General features: G+C 44.0%; 1 protein-coding gene across 5 annotated transcripts in view; it reads right to left on the bottom strand.

Annotated features, from left to right (window-relative positions):
• LOC110523223 (DENN/MADD domain containing 1A) overlaps positions 1-21650 on the bottom strand; it is a 175508-nt gene that overhangs the window by 125499 nt on the left and 28359 nt on the right. For all 5 annotated transcript variants that reach the window (XM_036976817.1, XM_036976815.1, XM_036976818.1 and 2 more), the window contains exon 3: positions 9511-9554. In XM_036976817.1, coding sequence (XP_036832712.1) covers positions 9511-9554 — 44 coding nt within the window. The remainder of the gene's footprint in view (positions 1-9510; positions 9555-21650) is intronic.

Here is a 21650-nt window from a genome sequence, read left to right as displayed (position 1 = left end):
GTGGACAATTGGAGGACACACAGGGCAACTAAGGTCCAAAAGACTGACTCTGGTCTTCCAACATGGCTCCTGGTGTGGTTTCTAGGTGATGTGACACAACTGCAACCTCTCTATATGTACACATTTAGCCAAACCAGAGGGGTTAAACAACAAGCAATTCTTTTTTATCTTTTATTTTGTTTTGAATCCGTTCATCCTGACAAAGGCGAGAGAAAGGAGAAAGGGGGATGAACGACTGGAGGTGATGAAGAGAAGGGAAGCTGAGGGGTGGCAATGGGCCTTGGGCATATTCAACAGGATATTGGGCCATGTGTGGCTACCTCTAAATGCCTGGTACTCACGTGGAGATTAGGGACACAAGCGGAAGGGAACCCAGCAGGGTGAATGGGAAGGGTGGCAGACTAGAACTGAACACGTCCATAGTTAGCTCACCTTAGCAAGCTACACAACAAGCCAACATATGACTAGGTCATCATCTATTTCAGAGAAACATTAACCCCTACTACAATGTGCAAGGGCTGGTTTCCTGAATCTCCCGAATGCCTAGCCTAGACTTCATCTGGATCCAAGAAACCGGCTCCTTAGTGTCCGCTTAATCTATAGTTAAAGACAAATAATTCAATATCAATAATTCAATCTGCACTGTCGACCCATGGTTGAGGCCAAGGCCATATTTAATTCATGGTAAAGTTTCACATACGCTATTTCAACTTCCCCTTGACTTCTGTGAAAATCAATGGCCTTTTAGATCAGTCAATTACCAAGAGTCTATCGGAGTTAAATCCACTGGGTCAACAAACCAAACCACTTGAGACTTGATGAACTCTTATAAAATGGCATTTTCTTGCCTTCAAGAAGCTATGTCAGCGCCTCTATTTTAAAGATGCCGGTATAGCAGTGTGACTGGCCTCCAGTTTGCAAATCTCGTAAGACTCCATTTTAAGGCCCTAATTAGTATTTCAGTCTCACAGAAGGCTAGGCAAATGTATCTGAAAACAACCACTTGCGCCACCTTCCTCCAGAGGCAGGGCGAAGGTTGATAAATCATTGTTAGTCTCCCCAGTAAAGACACTTTCACAGGCCAGGATCAGAAGTAGTGGCGGAGGGTTAATGGGCAGGAAGCATTCCGTTTCTGTCACAATCGTCTGAATGATTGGACCAAGGCGCAGCGTGCGTAGAGTTCCACATGTTTATGTCAAAGAAACTCACCAAAACAAATACAGAAAATAAACGAACCGTGAAGTAATCGCAGTGTTAATAGGCACTACACAAAAACAAGATCCCAAAAAGCACAATGGCTACCTAAATATGATCCCCAATCAGAGACAACGATAAACAGCTGCCTCTAATTGGGAACCATACCAGACCAACATAGATGTACATATAATAACCTAGATAACCCACCCTAGTCCCACCCCGACCTAACCAACATAGAGAATAAAAAGCTCTCTATGGTCTAGAGGTCGACCGATTAGGATTTTTCAACGCCGATACCGATTAATCGGCCGGTTTTTATTTATTTATTTGTAATGATGACAATTACAACAATACTGAATTAACACTTATTTTAACTTAATATAATACATCAATAAAAATCCATTTAGCCTCAAATAAATAATGAAACATGTTCAATTTGGTTTAAATAATGCAAAAACAAAGTGTTGGAGAAGTAAAAGTGCAATATGTGCCATGTAAAAAAGCTAACGTTTGAGTTCCTTGCCCAGAACATGAGAACATACAGTGCCTTGCGAAAGTATTCGGCCCCCTTGAACTTTGCGACCTTTTGCCACATTTCAGGCTTCAAACATAAAGATATAAAACTGTATTTTTTTGTGAAGAATCAACAACAAGTGGGACACAATCATGAAGTGGAACGACATTTATTGGATATTTCAAACTTTTTTAACAAATCAAAAACTGAAAAATTGGGCGTGCAAAATTATTCAGCCCCTTTACTTTCAGTGCAGCAAACTCTCTCCAGAAGTTCAGTGAGGATCTCTGAATGATCCAATGTTGACCTAAATGACTAATGATGATAAATACAATCCACTTGTGTGTAATCAAGTCTCCGTATAAATGCACCTGCACTGTGATAGTCTCAGAGGTCCGTTAAAAGCGCAGAGAGCATCATGAAGAACAAGGAACACACCAGGCAGGTCCGAGATACTGTTGTGAAGAAGTTTAAAGCCGGATTTGGATACAAAAAGATTTCCTATGCTTTAAACATCCCAAGGAGCACTGTGTAAGCGATAATATTGAAATGGAAGGAGTATCAGACCACTGCAAATCTACCAAGACCTGGCCGTCCCTCTAAACTTTCAGCTCATACAAGGAGAAGACTGATCAGAGATGCAGCCAAGAGGCCCATGATCACTCTGGATGAACTGCCGAGATCTACAGCTGAGGTGGGAGACTCTGTCCATAGGACAACAATCAGTCGTATATTGCACAAATCTGGCCTTTATGGAAGAGTGGCAAGTAGAAAGCCATTTCTTAAAGATATCCATAAAAAGTGTCGTTTAAACTTTGCCACAAGCCACCTGGGAGACACACCAAACATGTGGAAGAAGGTGCTCTGGTCAGATGAAACCAAAATGGAACTTTTTGGCAACAATGCAAAACGTTATGTTTGGCGTAAAAGCAACACAGCTCATCACCCTGAACACACCATCCCCACTGTCAAACATGGTGGTGGCAGCATCATGGTTTGGGCCTGCTTTTCTTCAGCAGGGACAGGGAAGATGGTTAAAATTGATGGGAAGATGGATGGAGCCAAATACAGGACCATTCTGGAAAAAACCTGATGGAGTCTGCAAAAGACCTGAGACTGGGATGGAGATTTGTCTTCCAACAAGACAATGATCCAAAACATAAAGCAAAATCTACAATGGAATGGTTCAAAAATAAACATATCCAGGTGTTAGAATGGCCAAGTCAAAGTCCAGACCTGAATCCAATCGAGAATCTGTGGAAAGAACTGAAAACTGCTGTTCACAAATGCTCTCCATCCAACCTCACTGAGCTCGAGCTGTTTTGCAAGGAGGAATGGGAAAAAATTTCAGTCTCTCGATGTGCAAAACTGATAGAGACATACCCCAAGCGACTTACAGCTGTAATCGCAGCAAAAGGTGGCGCTACAAAGTATTAACTTAAGGGGGCTGAATAATTTTGCACGCCCAATTTTTCAGTTTTTGATTTGTTAAAAAAGTTTGAAATATCCAATAAATGTCATTCCACTTCATGATTGTGTCCCACTTGTTGTTGATTCTTCACAAAAAAATACAGTTTTGTATCTTTATGTTTGAAGCCTGAAATGTGGCAAAAGGTCGCAAAGTTCAAGGGGGCCGAATACTTTCGCAAGGCACTGTATGAAAGCTGGTGGTTCCTTTTAACATGAGACTTCAATATTCCAAGGTAAGAGGTTTTAGGTTGTAGTTAATATAGTATTTATAGGACTATTTCACTCTATACCATTTGTATTTCATATACCTTTGACTATTGGATGTTCTTATAGGCACTATAGTATTGCCAGTGTAACAGTATAGCTTCCGTCCCTCTCCTCGCCCCTACCTGGGCTCGAACCAGGAACACATCGACAACAGCCACACTCGAAGCAGCAGTACACCCAGCGCTCCACAAAAGTAGCGGCTCTGCAAGGGGAACAACTACTCCAAGTCTCAGAGCGAGTGACGTTTGAACCGCTATTAGCGCGCACCCCGCTAACTAGCTAGCCATTTCACATCGGTTACACCAGCCATTAAGGCTGATAGGCTTGAAGTCATAAACAGCGCTGTGCTTGCGAAGAGCTGCTGGCAAAACGCACAAGTCTGCTGCTGCCTACCACCGCTCAGTCAGACTGCTCTATCAAATCATAGACTTAATTATAACATAACACACAGAAATACCAGCCTTTGGTCATTAATATGGTCGAATCCGGAAACTATCTTTTCGAAAACAAAACGTTTATTATTTCAGTGAAATACGGAACCATTCGGTATTCTAAATATTCTTGTTACTTTGTACAACCTTCAATGGTATGTCATAATTACGTAAAATTCTGGCATTTCGCAATGAGCCAGGCTGCCCAAACTGTTGCATTTACCCTGACTCTGTGTGCAATGAACGCTAGAGAAGTGACACAATTTCACCTGGTTAATATTGCCTGCTAATTTGGATTTCTTTTAGCTAAATATGCAGGTTTAAAAATATATACTTCTGTGTATTGATTTTAAGAAAGGCATTGCTGTTTATGGTTAGGTACAGTCATCCAACGATTGTGCTTTTTTAGCAAATGCGCTTTTGTTAAATCATCCCCCACTGTTGCATCGATTATATGCAACGCAGGACACGCTAGATAAACTAGTAATATCATCAACCATGTGTAGTTATAACTAGTGATTATGATTGATTGATTGTTTTTTATAAGATAAGTTTAATGCTAGCTAGCAACTTACCTTGGCTTCTACTGCATTCGCGTAACAGGCAGTCTCCTTGTGGAGTGCAACGAGAGGCAGGTGGTTATAGCGTTGGACTAGTTAACTGTAAGGTTGCAAGATTGGATCCCCCGAGCTGACAATGTGAAAATCTGTCGTTCTGCCCCCGAACAAGGCAGTTAACCCACCGTTCCTAGGCCGTAATTGAATGTGTTTTTAACTGACTTGCCTAGTTAAATAAAGGTATAAAAATAAAACGTCTTTCTTTTTTTTTTATCTGCAAAATAAGCGCCCAAAAATACAGATTTCCGATTGTTATGAAAACTTGAAATGAAATCAGCCCTAATTAAATCGGCCATTCCGATTAATCGGTCAACCTCTACTATGGTCAGGGCGTGACAGTTTCATTGCTTGTTTGCTGTTGGAAGTCAAATGAGGAAGAACAGTTACTGGGTGTCGCTCTCCCTGTCACTCTCCCTGTCTCTGTCTGTCACTCTCCCTGTCTCTGTCTGTCACTCTCCCTGTCTCTGTCTGTCACTCTCCCTGTCTCTGTCTGTCACGCTCCCTGTCTCTGTCTGTCACGCTCCCTGTCTCTGTCTGTCACGCTCCCTGTCTCTGTCTGTCACGCTCCCTGTCTCTGTCTGTCACGCTCCCTGTCTCTGTCTGTCACTCTCCCTGTCTCTGTCTGTCACTCTCCCTGTCACTCTCCCTGTCACTCTCCCTGTCTCTCTCTTTATGCATGCAGTATCATCTTTCCACTGATGGGAGTTTCGCATTTTGTCCACCAACTCACTTTGCACATCTTCACATTTGAACCTCATGCCTTAACAACATACAATTCTTGGAACACTTCCATTTCTCAGACAGCCAGGTTTTCTATGTTTTCATCTACTTGCTCGCTCTCTCTCTCTCCCTCCAATACCTCCCTCCCCTGCTCCAGATGCTTAACGGTTGCCTTCACCTACGTCGGTAACTGATGCCATATGTGCAGCCAGGTGTCCCCAGGAGCCGACGCCAAGCCACGCTAAGGTGAGCCGCAATTAAGAGATACACCCCAGACCGTCAGACAAGCACTGGGAAAACCACATCACAATTATCTCCCTTCAGGATGAAGGCACAATAAGCAGCCATATTTTTCCCACACAGGGGTAATGATGGGTTTACTAGTAGATGGGATTAAGCTGCACTCCGCAAATCTGGCGCCAGGTAGAGGTTCAGCTAACGTTACCTTACCTGAAGGCTTAATGTGTAGGGAATAAGATGTAACACTGACCTGAGGTCAGGTCTTTGGGAAATGTAATCCTACACCACAAATCTAGCCTATTTCATGAGCTTGACACTTTGCCGGAGTTGGTGATATGGTGGTGAGTTAATTTTATCTACGCACACATTTTTCTTCTGAAAGAGACGACTTAGCCTAATGTGGACATCTAATGCCTCTAAATAAGACCTTTTAATCACTATCGCCAGTTGTTGATAGATTATGTGCCAGTGTCATCAAGGTCTCCAGGTGAAGTTGTCATGGAGATCAGAGGTCATTATTGGTGGTTGGTTACTTCCCGCAGTTTGTGTGTTACAGATGTAGGATTTTAATTTGAGCCAGTTTGCTACAGCAGGAAAATAATCCTGCAGCAACAGCACATGTGAATTATTATGTGGAATATAATTAATGGACATTTTTGTAGGGGTTGAAACATTTTTCTTTAGGGCAAATTAAGTCTGGCATTTTAAAGTGGAAATTACAAACTTTAGAAGCCTTGTTAAAACATGAATGCACTACACGTTTGCATTTCCTGCTGTGCAGGAACATTTTCCGCGACAAAAGAGTGATCAAATGAAGATCCTACGTCTGTAGTGTGTGTGTGCAAATGTGAATATTCAACACCCCCGCTTTCTCTCCCTCCGTTTCCCTTTCTACTTCTTCTTTTGGTAGAAGGTCACCAAATTTGAATATTCCCTTGTTAAAAGCGCCTCGATTCTTCCCCCTAAGCCGGAGAAGTTAAAATGGTCTAGCAGCACGCTACATCAAAGCCAGCCCAACTTCAAAAAACGATTTCTCTCCATTACGGGGAAAAAAGTACCTTGTCGCATTAAGTTAAGGAAAACAAGCAGCAGCTGCCTAATTTAAAGGATTCAAAGCTTATGTGTCAATGCGATGTGGCTGTGTCAGAGGATGGAGATGGAGATGGAGAAAACGAGTGAGCGAGAGGAGAGGAGAGACTCAGGGCGAAAGCTTTGTTTTAATTATGAGCGAGGGAGCGATTGGAGAGAGAGAGAAGATAGAAGCGAGGGAAATTCCGCTCGTTATTCCGTCACTTTGTATCAAACGGCTTATTTACATTTCCGATTACATTCCCCTACGCAAACGGCGAGATCTATCAGCGGCAGAGAGAAAGGACGAACAAGATAATGACAAGCAACTATTCCTCCTCTTCAGAAACAAATACGCTTGTGTGTCTGAATAACAGTCCTGGGTAGTTTTTCCTACACCTTGTATAGGAGTATCCAAGTGCGCAAACTGAACACAAATCAAACCAAATGACCGTTTGGTTAACATTAAACACAAGCCTTCAGATGATGCCCGATGAGTAAAACCCACGACCCACTATCTACGGCTGCCTCGGATATACCACATAGGGTTCTGGCTAAAAGAGGTGCCTTAGCACCTTAGCACACAGCTGATTCAAATCATCAAAGCTTGATGATGAGTTGGTTATTTGAATCAGCTGTGTAGTGCTAGAGCAAAACAACTAAACGTGCACCCAGGGTGACCCAAGGAAGTGAGTTTGGGAAACTACAGTATAAAGGGAATATAGGCTGCTGTTTCAGACCCTGTTGTCCTTGAGGCTCCAGCTGAGAGTTGACTGATGCCATACTGTTGCCAACTAGAGAGATGTAAGGGAGCTACTGGGTTGGCCACTGGGCAGGGTGCGGTGTGTTTGGGGGGAACATCATTAAGAACCCACAGATGAGAATGAGACTGGGACTGGTACCAGCTACCCTCTTTTGTTTCCAGCCATCTTTCATCTTCTCACTCTCTTTTTCACTCTCTTCTTCTCTCTTGGGCCTTGCTCCTTCGTCATTCTGTGAACTACAAAGAGGGGGATGGGTAAAGGAGCGTGGCATCGCGGTTCAAGGGAAGCCAAAGGGTTGGCCATCATTATCAATTTTTCACTACCTATCATCTTTCCTCTCTATCCAATATTCTTAAACTCTACTTCTCGTTCTATTTTTCTTCCTCGCTCTTTCTCTTCATCTCAGTCTCTCTTTCCCCTTCTCGTTCCTAGAGCAACGAGCAACGTAGGCCCCGTAATTCGAGACAGATTCTTTACTGTATGGAACAAAGGTGGCCCGGGATGAAACATCCATTAGCAACAAAGGATGTGGCTTTTCTTCTGCATCAAATAATTGCACAAGAAGGAAACAGAACGAGAGAGAGAGAGAGAGACGGCGGGGGGAGGTTGCTTCGCTTGGAATAAACAAGGCTACGTGATTAGTGTGTGTGTGTGTGTGTGTGTGTGTGTGTGTGTGTGTGTGTGTGTGTGTGTGTGTGTGTGTGTGTGTGTGTGTGTGTCTACATGCATGCAAGTGTGCGTTTGTGCATGCGTGTGTGTCCCGCTTGGTTAATAGAATGTTGTTGTTTTTTCGACTAACAGGGCATCCTGAATTCATGTTTGGCATTCTGTCTCTTTGAAGAGCATGCAGGACAATGAGTTCCAGTTGCTACCTCGGAGGATTCTATGGGCACGGCTCTATGGTAACACGCGTAGGATCCAGGTCAATACGCCATTGATTTAACATGACCCTGGATGCTTGAGAGATGAAAGGAGGAAGAAAAATTAGAGGAAACATGCACCCTCCTACTTCTAATTAAAAGTACCTTTTCACCGGCAATGCCATGTAGTCCTTTGTGTAATAAACAAACGACAAAATGTCTACAGAATAGTTTTGGTTTGTGTTTTTGTGTGAATATACACTGTGTATGCAGAGGAGGTGTCAGAGATATGCTAGCAATATCAAGGAAGCATATGGCTATGGTGACTGACGGCGCAATTAGTCAACGGAGAAGAGCTCGACACCCACTCTCTCGTCGCTCTGCAAAGTCGCAAACGAATCCACAGAGCCAGGAGAGACGCCGCAAACAACAAAGACGTCTTGTTGTCTGAAGAAAGACAAAGCGGGGGGATTCTCACTGCTCTCAAACAAATAAACCAAGAAAGCAACAAACCAAGAAAGTTCTCTTCTCTTTCAAAAAAGAAATTGCAATTTCTCAAACACAAAGAAAGTTTGTTTGTCAAGTTTGTATCAAGTTTCTGTAAAAAATAAATATAAAAACAACTCTGCATTCATATTATTTCTTTAGCCTTTTTCAAATCTTGGGAGCTACAATGAATTTCTGAAGCTGCATGTGTCTGCATCGCCCGGTACACAGACAATAGTAGTGTCCTTTATACTAGCGAAGACAGACACATCTACTGTATGTACACACACCTTTTACTATCCTTGTGGGGAACAAACTATTTATTCCCATTCAAAATCCTATTTTCCCTAACCCTAATCCCAAACCCCTAATCATAAAACTAACCCCTATATTTTAATCACAACCATAATTGTAAACCTAAAACTGCCTTTTCCCTTGTTGGGATCTGCGAAATGTCCACACTTGCCCGACTTTTCCTTGTTTTACTGTGGGGACTTCTGATCGCACGCACGCACACACACACACACACACACGCGCACACACACACAGCGAGCGAGCGAGACGGGGTCAAACACACCAACCGGTCCCATCTCCCCCTTGCGCCCATAAAAAAAGACCCCATAAATGGCAAGAGTTTAAAATAAAAAGGGGGCGATACGCACCCACACAAAAAGAGAGAGACAGGCGACGTCAAAGAGCAAGAGTCAAAATAGGCCACACCAGGAAAAATAAAACTATCAAGATAAAGGGGGCTGAAAAAAGCTAAAGAAACGAATAAATAAATAGTGGCGAAGAAAGGGAGGGGGGAGGGTGAGAGGAAGAGAGAAAAATGAGAGAGAGAGATAGAAAAGAGGAAGTTAATTATGCATTCCAAACCTGGTCGATGTAGTCCTCGGGGAATCGCCTCCGCACCTCCGGATCTGTAAATAATTGACAGATAATATTAATTGGCTTTGGATTAGTGAGCAGGCCGAGTAGAGCACATTAATATTTGATCAGAGGATGATAGGGACCCTGGCAGGGGATCGGAGGAGGGCAGCTGAGGCTGCCTGGCTGATTAGGGGCCAGAGAGGGAGGTGTTACTACCCCCTATCCCGCCTTCCCCCCACCACCACCAACCCATCCACCCTCTTCCTCCCTTTCTCCGGAAAAGGAGAGCTGAGAAAGAAAAAAGGGAAGTAAGGGAGTGTATTTGATGATCCACTTTTCTCAGTTGGGGGGAGATGGGGGTGTGGGGGGACTAAGCTGTCTTGCTTAACCTCCAACTGGAGTGCATGTTGAAGTCTAACCTAAGGGATGAGAATGGGGGGGGGTCATTTTGTCCATCTAACATAACATAGTAGGTGTAAAAAGACCCCTGAGCTGAGTCCCCATATTTGTTTTTCATGGTAAAAGGAAGTTAGGCTGGAAATACTGTATCCCTGAAATCCATAAACATCCGCTTTCTACCGACCCGCGGAAGGTGCTGTCCATCAAATGATTGCTAATTCTTGTATTTCAATTGATGGTTGTGATTTTTGTTTTGGCAGCTGCACAAGTGTAAAATCTGTCAAGGTCACTGAATCAAAGACAACAATCCAAAACTCTCTCCCTAAAGGCTCAACCCAAAACCCTCACCCCTGATGGGGCTGACTGGGTTCCACCTCTGTCTGCTGGACTAACCACAGCCAATAGACTTCCAGGCTACATTACTGGAAACATCAGGGATCTGCTTAGGACATTGAGGTCCCAGCATCCGCCAAAGCTAAAAATCCCTTACACCACCACTAATTCTTCCAATCCAGAGACACTTAATTCAAAGAAACGACCTTCCCAAACTCTCTGAAAGATGGAGAGTTTGACTGTTTGGTACACTTAATAAGTATGTCATCCTAAAATATGTCGCTAGAATCAGTCACGACATCCTCTAAAGAAAAGACCAGTAGGCAAACTAAAATAAGCCTCTACTATCCTTGTATTTGCTGACACATCAACGGAAGGCCCAAGCCTATGACACAGCTCTAAATGACATTACCATGATGTCCCTGCTCGACTGTCGCTACAACAGAGCAGAAGAGTCAGACTGTCAGAGGTAATTCCAACTCAGACGGACATCTACAATATCTGCCGGGATGCTGATGTGCGTCTGTGCACTTGGCTACCTGCCCGCCCTACCAGTCTAACCCGCCTGCCAGTCTGTCCATCTGCTCATCTGGAGGGGGGGGGGGGGGGTCAGTCTGCCAGCTGCATGGGCATAGCTGCATCTCAGGTGTAAGTCCTGTGCATGGGTACGACATGGCTCCCCCTGGTCTGTGGCAGCTTTATAGGCAGGTAGATATGGACACAGAGCAGCACTCTCCAGGCTAACTGTCTGTAGCAGCTTTATAAGCAGGTAGATATGGACACTGAGCAGCACTCTCCAGGCTAACTGTCTGTAGCAGCTTTATAAGCAGGTAGATATGGACACTGAGCAGCACTCTCCAGGCTAACTGTCTGTAGCAGCTTTATAAGCAGGTAGATGTCTACACTGAGCAGCACTCTCCAGGCTAACTGTCTGTAGCAGCTTTATAAGCAGGTAGATATCTACACTGAGCAGCACTCTCCAGGCTAACTGTCTGTAGCAGCTTTATAAGCAGGTAGATATGGACACTGAGCAGCACTCTCCAGGCTAACTGTGTTGTTGATTAATGAGAGTGGGTTATAGATGGGATGGCCAACAACAGGGCTGATGTGGTTGCTAATGCTAATTCTAAATGATGGATAGTCTTAGGTCGTGAAGAGCAGATAATGCCGCTGGTAATGTAAGGGCCAATGTGAGTGTTTGTCAGACAGTTGACAAATTCAATATACAAAATTATTAATTGAACACTAGCAAATGGTGCTTTCATCCTCACAACATTAGCATCACTGTATAATATCAGCTGTCTTTCCTGTAATCAAGAGTTACTCCAGATAGCATTATAATTGTCAAAGTGAAACATAAAACAAACTTTGTATTTGACAAACAATTCAGTGAAAACTCCATTGAAATAAAAGGCTTCATAAGACAGTACACTGAGGTACTGTTTCTCTGCTCACTGAACACGTCTCATCACCTCCGACAGAGACAGAGCACCAAACAGGAGTGTGGGAGTTTTGTGCTTGGCTAATGACCATGACAACCTTTGGACCTTTTGCAGTGCCAAAATAGATGTGTTGTTTTCTTTTAGTCCACCACAAGCTGCCAGCCAGGTTAGCTCCAAGCCAATGAACGTGAGATACTGTATTTGTTTGATTGTACAACATTAACCACAACCTAATACAAAGAATAAAATTCACTACAACAGTGAACACTGATGCTGAACTAAGACAGCTTAGTTGGTTGTAATTTGTGAATTTCTTAGCAAGGGAGGTTTTTGCACACACACACCAACACACAAAATGGATGATATCAACTGGAGGGGATGGCATGGTGAGCTGAGCTGAAGAAGAAAATGTGAGAGAGAAAAAGAAGAGCGAGATGCGGAGAGAAATTGCCTCACTCGGTCACTTCACAGGCCATGGAGGCCAAAGTTTCTGAGAGAGGACCTCCTTCTGAAGGGCTCTGCACACAAAGCTTCTCCATGTGGACTTCATCTACAACACACACACTCAAACTTAGGGCTGTTGCGGTGACCGTATTACCGCCACACCGGCAGTCATGAGTCATGACTGCAGTAAAATGACACCACTGTTGAGTCCCTGTAATCTCCTCTTATGCACTCTGGACATGCGTTGGTAGTACCCAACTCACTAACGACCATCAGGTCGCTAATAGTGTGGTACTCAGGGCTCTACTGTCCTAACAACTTTTGACATCAATGTGAATGCAATCCAAAATTACATCAAATACTTATTATCAAAACAGTATCATGGACATAAAATAATGATTGTGCCGTTATACAATTACATAGCCTAGTGCATATTACGCAAGGCAGAAAAACATTTAAACAACTGATTTAAGATGTATTTGGTACATAATTGGTCTAGCCTAAACTCCAAAATGAAGCAGTGGGTGGCTGCAGGAACAGGGCTGGAGGACCCAGGGCATACAGAGTTTGGGCAGAATATCCCGTCGGGCAGCGAGAGGCTGCATGCTCCTCTAACAGTGGTTGATGCGTGGATTGAAAGTTAAATACATGTTTTTATAAGCACAGCTACTAAAAAGAGGAGGATCCCAGCTGCTACTATATGTATTTCTCAGCTGTTCATATTAAGAATATGCTCTGCTATAAAACCGGCATGATTGAAAAACTTACCAGTGGTAAAGCAGCCTCCATTTGCTATTGAAGTGCAAACTGATGACATGTCTTTCTTCCCCTGCCCCTGTTCCTGCCCCTGTTCCTGTTCCTGCCTATTTAATAACGGACCATTCTAAATCAAAACTAATTTTACATATCAGTAAAGACAAGAGAGAATAGTCTATTGAGAATAGTCTGATGGGTGAAAATATGACCACTTGATGAGAGAACTGCATATGCAACCTAAGGCAAGGAAACGCAGGCTTTTTTTGCGACTTTCTCAAATCATCAATATCCTATAGTCCCATCATGCAGCTCATATATGTTTTGATTACTAAGACATTCTAAGGTTTGTATCATTCACTACTAAACATTTCAAATAATTCAAAATCTAGCATATAGGACCTGTTTCAAATTAGCACATTTATACTCAACATAGCCACTTCATATGCACACTCGCTAAATTTAATTATATTCTTCTTACTATAAAATCATATAATATAAAATAATGGCACGAGACTTATGAGCATATGTTGTCTGCTAAATGAACAAGCCTACAGCCTATGGCATGGAGCAAAACCAGATAGATAACATACAGTAGGCCAACTCATATTCTGTTCATCTGAAATACACTTTCTTCATGTCTTTTTCTTAGACCTGCCTAAAATAAATAGTGGATTTATTGTGATGGTGTATATTAAATTGATTTATTATACTTTTTTAAATGTAGATGTTGGAGGCCTGGAGATGCTAAATGTGTTTATGTTAATTAACGGTCAATTATCGTGAGACGGGCAGTCTTTTGCATGGCAATAACTGGCTAACAAAATGTAATGACCGCCACAGACCTCCTCACTCACTCACACACTTTATTGATGTAAGGATTTACTAAATTCCTCTTTCACAAAAGTCTGTTATGTCTCTTACAAATACCTGCTGTGACACTAGAACTCAACAACTTACCACATGAAGTTTGAGGTCAACAGGTTAAATTAATCAAGAACAGGTGGTGGGAAAAACAAGTCAAATGAAGCTTACAGAGATAAAAAAAAAATGAATTTATAAGAACGCTTTATTATATAGAAATGTTTTACTCAGTGAGAAATGAATATCCAACTAGTCAGTGACAACGGCGTGTCGTTTTGGAGTTTGTGACGGCAATTACACTACTGGTCAAAAGTTTTAGAACACCTGATTAAAGGGTTTTTCTTAATGTTTATACAGATTCCTTTATATGTTTAGCTTTGTCATGTCTCCCACCTGAAACAGGTGCAAACAGAAATAACACAACAGTTGTGCAACCACAATAATTCTGACTTTAATGATGCAGATAAAATGTGTGTGCGTGTATGAAAGACAGAGTTGTTCTTTAGGATGAGAGGCCTATAATCTTATTACCTGATTTCACAGGATTTTAAAGTCAAACTGTTCTGTTTGATCAGAGTAGTTATTTTTTGGGAGGAGGGGTCTCAAGAACTAATCCGAGTCCCTGACCCCTTTCAGCTTTTTTCCGGCTTAGAGGATGGGAACATGTAGCGGCGACGAATTACAAAGAATGGCAAGAAAGGCTTTCCTGCAAGACTCCAATTGTATTATGACTGAGCCTTAAGGCAATGCCAAGAACAAGATTGTGGGCATGTTTGAATACTTTCAAATGCATCCTTACCTTTTCCATCCATTACTTCCTTGCTAGAATAACGTTGAAGAACTCTGGCCTAAAGGCTACAAGGGACTGACAAACTCTGGCCTAAAGGCTACAAGGGACTGACAAACTCTGGCCTAAAGGCTACAAGGGACTGACAAACTCTGGCCTAAAGGCTACAAGGGACTGACAAACTCTGGCCTAAAGGCTACAAGGGACTGACAAACTCTGGCCTAAAGGCTACAAGGGACTGACAAACTCTGGCCTAAAGGCTACAAGGGACTGACAAACTCTGGCCTAAAGGCTACAAGGGACTGACAAACTCTGGCCTAAAGGCTACAAGGGACTGACAAACATCTAAAGTTTCAATCTGCATCTTCTTTGCTTAGGCACTTTTCTCATAATCAACTCCATAATAGCATTGTACGGGGCACCTTCTCTACCTATGTCCCACAAGCTATGAGGACCACCATACTAATGTCAGAATCTGGCGAAAGGCAAAACCTCTTCCTTCCTCCCCCCAAAAACACACAAAAAAAATGAACTCTCCTCTCTTTCTTTCAGTATGATTTATGGCTCTTTCTGTGCATTCCCACCTCTCCTTTCCTAATCCTCAAAATAAAGAGATCTAGGGTTGGTTGGGGCTATAGCCTGTGCTGGGAGTTGGGAGGGGGGGAGGATCTGTCCAATGATCAGGGCCTAGTCCCCCAGGGCTCTGGGAGCGGGGCACTCGGAGGCAGCCAGGCTGTGTTGACTCCACAAATTGAGTCAACAGAGAACTGCTGACCTTGCTCGCACACAGGTAACAATTCCCCAAACCCTCCTGCTGGAGCTCCACTTAAATCACTAGGTCTGTCTCGAGGAGGATAGAGGAGAGTGCAGGTATAGTATAGATAGGCTTTTCTATATTCTCTTTTTTTCTATATTATACTTTACTCTATTATATCTGTACTTTTGGAGATTAGGTCGGATGAGATGGGGCAGGGCGAAATACTAAATAAATCCAGAGACAAAATAGCAAGACTAACACTGCTTCCACTTAACTAGCAGAAGTTAAAACCATTGGTACTTTTTTGAAATAAACTAAACAAGATGTAAAATACCCACTTGGACTGAATTGTGTTTAAATGGTAGTTCCTATTACTGCAGGTGGCATGGCATGCATCTTCACCTGAGACACCAACTGTCTTCACGACTTCGCCCGAAATTTACCGGGCAAGAGTGACCAAGGATGCCAGAACAAAGCTTATACAAATGTAACTGGTGGACAAGCTAGGTGCAAAACATCACAGACTGATGTTACTTACTGAGTCAAACATTTGAAACAAATAATATTTTTCCTTCAACAAATTTTTGAAGGTATTTCAAATACTCAATGAAAGATCTTTCTCTCTCTCTCTCTCCACACTGCGGCTCGCAAACGACAGGAGGCAAAGAAATACTAAACGAAAACATATAATGGGCCCATTTATTTTTTCGAGTGGCATAAAACTTCCTGCCCCTCGTTGAGTGCTTCCTCTTGCGGTCCTCTGGGGGAGGGGGGGGGGGGGGGGGGGGGGGGGGGGGGGGGGTCAGCAGGGTGGTGTTGGGGGGGGTGAATGGTGACGGATCCCCAGAGTGCTCCTTAGCGCCGCCGTGGGCTGCCCAACCCTGGCGACAGTTGCCAGGCGACAGGTCTCAACGAGGTGCAGCAGCGAGAGGTAGCAGCTGGCATGGCCTCTGAGCAGCCTTGAGTAAGGTTGGGGGTGAAGTGGGGGGAGATGTTGGAGAGGAACTCCCCTATAGTTTCAATGACCGTAGAGACTATACGACATAACACCCCCTACCACCTCCCAAACACACCCTTGGATGGAGGGAGGGAGGGAGGGAGGGAGGGAGGGAGGGAGGGAGGGAGGGAGGGAGGGAGGGAGGGAGGGAGGGAGGGAGGGAGGGAGGCTCGTCTTTCGGCTGGCCCAGCGGGAGAAGACAAACACAGGACCACGTCCATCCTGGCTCTCTCTCCCCTGCCATGAGGACGGCAGTCTGGCTCCCTGACGAGGGGAAGGGTGAGGTGAGGGGGGCCTCTGGGAAGCCAGAAGAGGGGTCTTGGGAGGGAAGGAGGTGGTATACCCTCTCGTCTCACCCCGTCATTACTCCTCAAAATACATCTGTGCAAAAAATCACAGTGGGGCGTGTGTGTGTCTCTACGTCTGCAGAGAACACAAGACACCCGCGGTGGTTTCCCCCACACTTGGCCAGCCTCTAAAAACAATGACACAGACCGTGTGGCTATAATATGACCGAAAACACAGAAATAAAAAAATCCACACGTTGGAATGTTTCAAAGGAACAACCGAGAGCCTGAAATAGGCGAGAAGCACCGACACGCTCGAGTAGATCCTGATTCTCCACCTAAAACTGATATCATGGGCCTGATGTCACGGGCCTGATGTCATGGGCCTGATGTCATGGGCCTGGTGTCATGGGCCTGGTGTCATGGGCCTGGTGTCATGGGCCTGATGTCATGGGCCTGATGTCATGGGCCTGATGTCATGGGCCTGATGTCATGGGCCTGATGTCACGGGCCTGATGTCACGGGCCTGATGTCACGGGCCTGATGTCACGGGCCTGATGTCATGGGCCTGATGTCATGGGCCTGGTGTCATGGGCCTGATGTCATGGGCCTGATGTCATGGGCCTGATGTCATGGGCCTGATGTCATGGGCCTGATGTCATGGGCCTGATGTCATGGGCCTGATGTCATGGGCGTTCGCTCCCAGAGACTTTGCTTAATAACGCACCATGTTTTATGGCACGGCTGGGAACACCAAGCCCTTTGGAAGAACACCAGCGGTGGTGGAATGGTTGTTTGGATTATTTGGAAAAGAGGAGAATTACATTTAAAGATCCCTCACCTCTAATGAAACCGCCTTTTTTCTTTCAAGCGAGAACAGATGATGCCCAGTCAAGAGTGATTTAATGGTGCACGAAATCCCTGAGCAAAACCAGTTGTGGGTTTCGATACTCGAGTGAAGGAGGGCTTTACACTGAGAAGGCTTTGGGGTAGTAACTTTCAAAGACGTTGATTGTTGGCCAATGAGCATCAGTGGATGAGTTGTGCATTGGTTTGCACATATACACAGTATCTGATATGGTTGCAGTACATGGTGTAAAGGGTGACAGCTTTCAGACAGTAGCTTTAGCAATTGATAAAGAGGCTTTGACCTGGGATAAATATATTATCTCTTTACTTCATGTGCACTTGAGCAGAACAGAGGAAAACAGGTCCTCCAGTCGGCTACTGTTTTTCTTCAATAACTAGGGTACGGGTAGGGCATCACTAAATTCATTATTAACATTTTGGTGAGCCATTTCCTCGTGCTCTGCTGTGCAGCACATATCATGGTGTCATGTTGCCATCACTGCATAATTCACAAAAGGTTGGCTGGACCTCCTTGAATTCACGTAGATCACATAATTATTTTTGTATACAAAGCCCTGATCCACAAGCTTCCGACTTACCTAAATTTAAAATGTCAAGTTATTAAACCTGTTCACAGCGTTGGTTAACTCTAGAGACTCCTTGCTGTCTACAGAGTTAGGTAAATAACAGGGTTGGTTCACTCTGGAGACTCCTTGCTGTCTACAGAGTTAGGTAAATAACAGGGTTGGTTAACTGTGGAGACTCCTTGCTGTCTACAGAGTTAGGTAAATAACAGGGTTGGTTAACTGTGGAGACTCCTTGCTGTCTACAGAGTTAGGTAAATAACAGGGTTGGTTAACTGTGGAGACTCCTTGCTGTCTACAGAGTTAGGTAAATAACAGGGTTGGTTAACTGTGGAGACTCCTTGCTGTCTACAGAGTTAGGTGAATCAGCCTCTGGTTTCCTTGCACCCTATGTTTGGAATGATTTTCCAAATGATGCTTTGGTGTCCCTGGGGCAGTTCAGACAGCTAACAGAGGATTTTTTATAATGAATAATGTGTTTGTTTAAGTTGACTGTGTTTTGTATGTTAATGTGTATTATTTTTATAAAAAATATATATATTTATGTTGGTCTGTGCTTGTCTATTGATGTGCTTATTTTGTACTGTGCAGGGCTCATTTGTAAAAAAAAAAAAAAAAAAAACTTTAATCTCAATATGACTTCCCTGTTGAAATAAAGGTAAATAATCCTCGTCAAATATAAAACCAGAACATTGTCCACAGGCGAGATTATTTGACAGAATATAATCATGTTCCTTGAGTTTTGTCGGAGTTTAGAGTGATGAAAAGTAGCTAACAGCTAACTGCTCTCTGTCTCGCCATTGAGCAGAACAGCAAGCACAGGTGTTACTATGGATACTCAGACAAGCAGAGCGCGAGCAGTACAGGGAAGGACAGACAGACAAGCAGCTAATGGATACTAACAGAATAAGTTATTTCTAATTTCGGGTTCAGGCAGGGCCTTAAATTTTGCAGAAGCAATTGGGTCTGGGTAGAGCCTGAACATCATAGGTATGGCCTGAACATCATGGGTAGGGCCTGAACATCATGGGTAGGGCTTAACATTCATGCCAGTGCAGGACTCTGATGTCTATGCATCAGGAGTTTCTCCCAATCTTTTTGTATAGACTAATGAAGGCAAAGTTTGACGTGTCAGTCCACTGGGAACGAGATTACCAACAGGGAAACCAGCCTACAAAGAGGCTCTAGCAAGCTATCAAATGAAAAAGGATCTGAACAAAGTTTTGAGGCCTTTCAAGTAACATTCTTAAAGTTGTCTAGCTTAATTTGAATGGCGACTTGTGTTTGGACTGTGCACAATGAGGGTGGGGGAGAAGGGGAGGGGGCATTAGCTTAGTCCATCAGCTCTACTGTGTGTGTGTGTGTGTGTGTGTGTGTGTGTGTGTGTGTGTGTGTGTGTGTGTGTGTGTGTGTGTGTGTGTGTGTGTAAAAAAACACAGAGAGAGAGAGAGAGAGAGAGAGAGAGAGAGAGAGAGAGAGAGAGAGAGGAGAGAGAGTCCACCGGTGCCAGCCGCCTGCTCAGGGGGGAGCGCAGTACAGATTTGCATGGCGCTCTAACAGGATATTGCACAAGGCCTCCCTGAGGGGCTGCGCCTCAGGGTCAGCTTTAACTCACGAGGCAGCTTTACCTTGAGCCATCCCTCCTCCCCAAAGTCAGTAGGCTGGCTCTCAGCATTGACAGATGAGAACTACAAGGGTAGTGACCAACACTGGCAGACAGTAACCCCTTCTCCTGCAGAGGCCTAGACAATGTTGCCTATTTGTTGCCTATTGACTCTTTTCCCATTCAATAGCCCTATAAACATACGCAGGACTAAATCTGAATGTTATGTAGTTTACTGAGCACGGTGCATGTTCATGCACAGGATAGCTTCGGCTCTAGTCTATGGACATTCTGACATTCTTAGATGTCTGTAGTTTGGTGTATTGGTCTAAATACAGATTCTTCCCACCTCATCATGATACCAGACATGTTCTTCTTTGTCTCAGCATATGTTCACATTGAGGGGAAACCTTCTGCAATCATTTTCTGGTGAAAGTGAAGTCTGGTGCTAAACGTTAAACCTTCAAATGGGTTTGTGGTTATTTTTTCAATCTGTTTCAACAGCCATCCTTGTAGTCATGTAAAAGCACCTATTATCGTTCAATTAACCATACTTGGAGTGCTCCCATTAGTGGGCAAACAAAGAAGCCTCCATTTGGCAAACTCCAGAGATGGTTTTCATTACTGATTGAGATAACTTTTTCTGAGTAGTGGGAGCAAAGAATATTAAAACCTACTAAGGATGATAAATGAATTCAGACGCATGCCTTCAGACACTATTCACACACACACACACACACACCTCAAAAAACACCTGACCAGAAAAAAAGAGAGAAAAAGATGAAAGGACACAAACTGCTGAGGCAGCTCCAGCCATTAGCCCTGTCCAGACCAATCATAGGGGATAAAGGATGAGGAAAGTGGCGAAGAACACAGACAGCCGTCAATAAGACCATCTGCATTTTTAAAAAGGTATCCCGGGTGCAGCGAGACCTCCCTGGTCCTTTCTCATCTGCCTGTGTTTAATTGTGCTCTTTGTAAAGGGAAACAAACTCGCGGCCTTGGCCTGTGTGTTGTAATAGGACTTCTGCTGGCTGAGAAGAGGTGGTAGGGAACGGACCGGGGGGTAGGGGGGGAGCTTTGCCGCCGACTGCAGACGAGGGTCTCCAAGGACTGCAAATGCTGTAATTGAGGAGAGAAATCCGGCGCTTGGGATTGAGGAACGGGAGAAAACATCCACATGAAAGTGAGAAATCAAACGAAGGGGCCGTGCATGGTGTGGGCAGTATGCAGTGTGTCACACACAAGTGCACAGACAAAAGAGTGTGGACATAAATCATCGTGCACGTCTGCATATGAGAGGAAAGGATCTAAAGGCTGGCCGTGACCGCGTCGAGCGCAAAACACACTAGCACACAAACAGAGAGAAAAATACTCTGCTGCCATTTATAATGTAAAGTTACGCACGCTTCCATTATCATTTTTTAAAACCATTGCAAACCATAAGACTACAAATGGAAGCACAGCCGAGTGCTGCTCAGTAACACAAGCCTACCAGATGAGCTAAACTACTTATATGCTCGCTTCGAGGCAAATAACACTGAAACATGCATGAGCGCACCAGCTGTTCCGGAAGACTGTGTGATCACGCTCTCCGCAGTCGATATGAGTAAGACCTTTAAACAGGTCAACATTCATAAGGCCGCAGGGCCAGACGGATTACCAGGACGTGTACTCCGAGCAAGCGCTGACCAACTGGCAAGAGTCTTCACTTACATTTTCAACCTCTTCCTGTCCGAGTCTGTAATTCCAACATGTTTCAAGAGGACCACCATAGTCCCTGTTCCAAGAACACTTCCCTGCCTACATGACTACTGACCCATAGCACTCATGTCTGTAGCCATGAAGTGTTTTGAAAAGCTGGTCATGGCTCAAATCAACACCATTATCCCAGAAACCCTAGACCAACTCCAATTTGCATACTTCCCTAACAGATCCACAGACGATGATGCAATCTCTATTGCACTCCACACTGCCCTTTCCCACCTGGACAAAAGGAACACCTACAGTGGGGAGAACAAGTATTTGATACACTGCCGATTTTGCA

The sequence above is a fragment of the Oncorhynchus mykiss genome, chromosome 5 (genome assembly GCF_013265735.2).
Source record: "Oncorhynchus mykiss isolate Arlee chromosome 5, USDA_OmykA_1.1, whole genome shotgun sequence".
NCBI classification, from domain to species: domain Eukaryota; kingdom Metazoa; phylum Chordata; class Actinopteri; order Salmoniformes; family Salmonidae; genus Oncorhynchus; species Oncorhynchus mykiss.
This window is presented reverse-complemented; position numbering and strand designations above follow the sequence as displayed.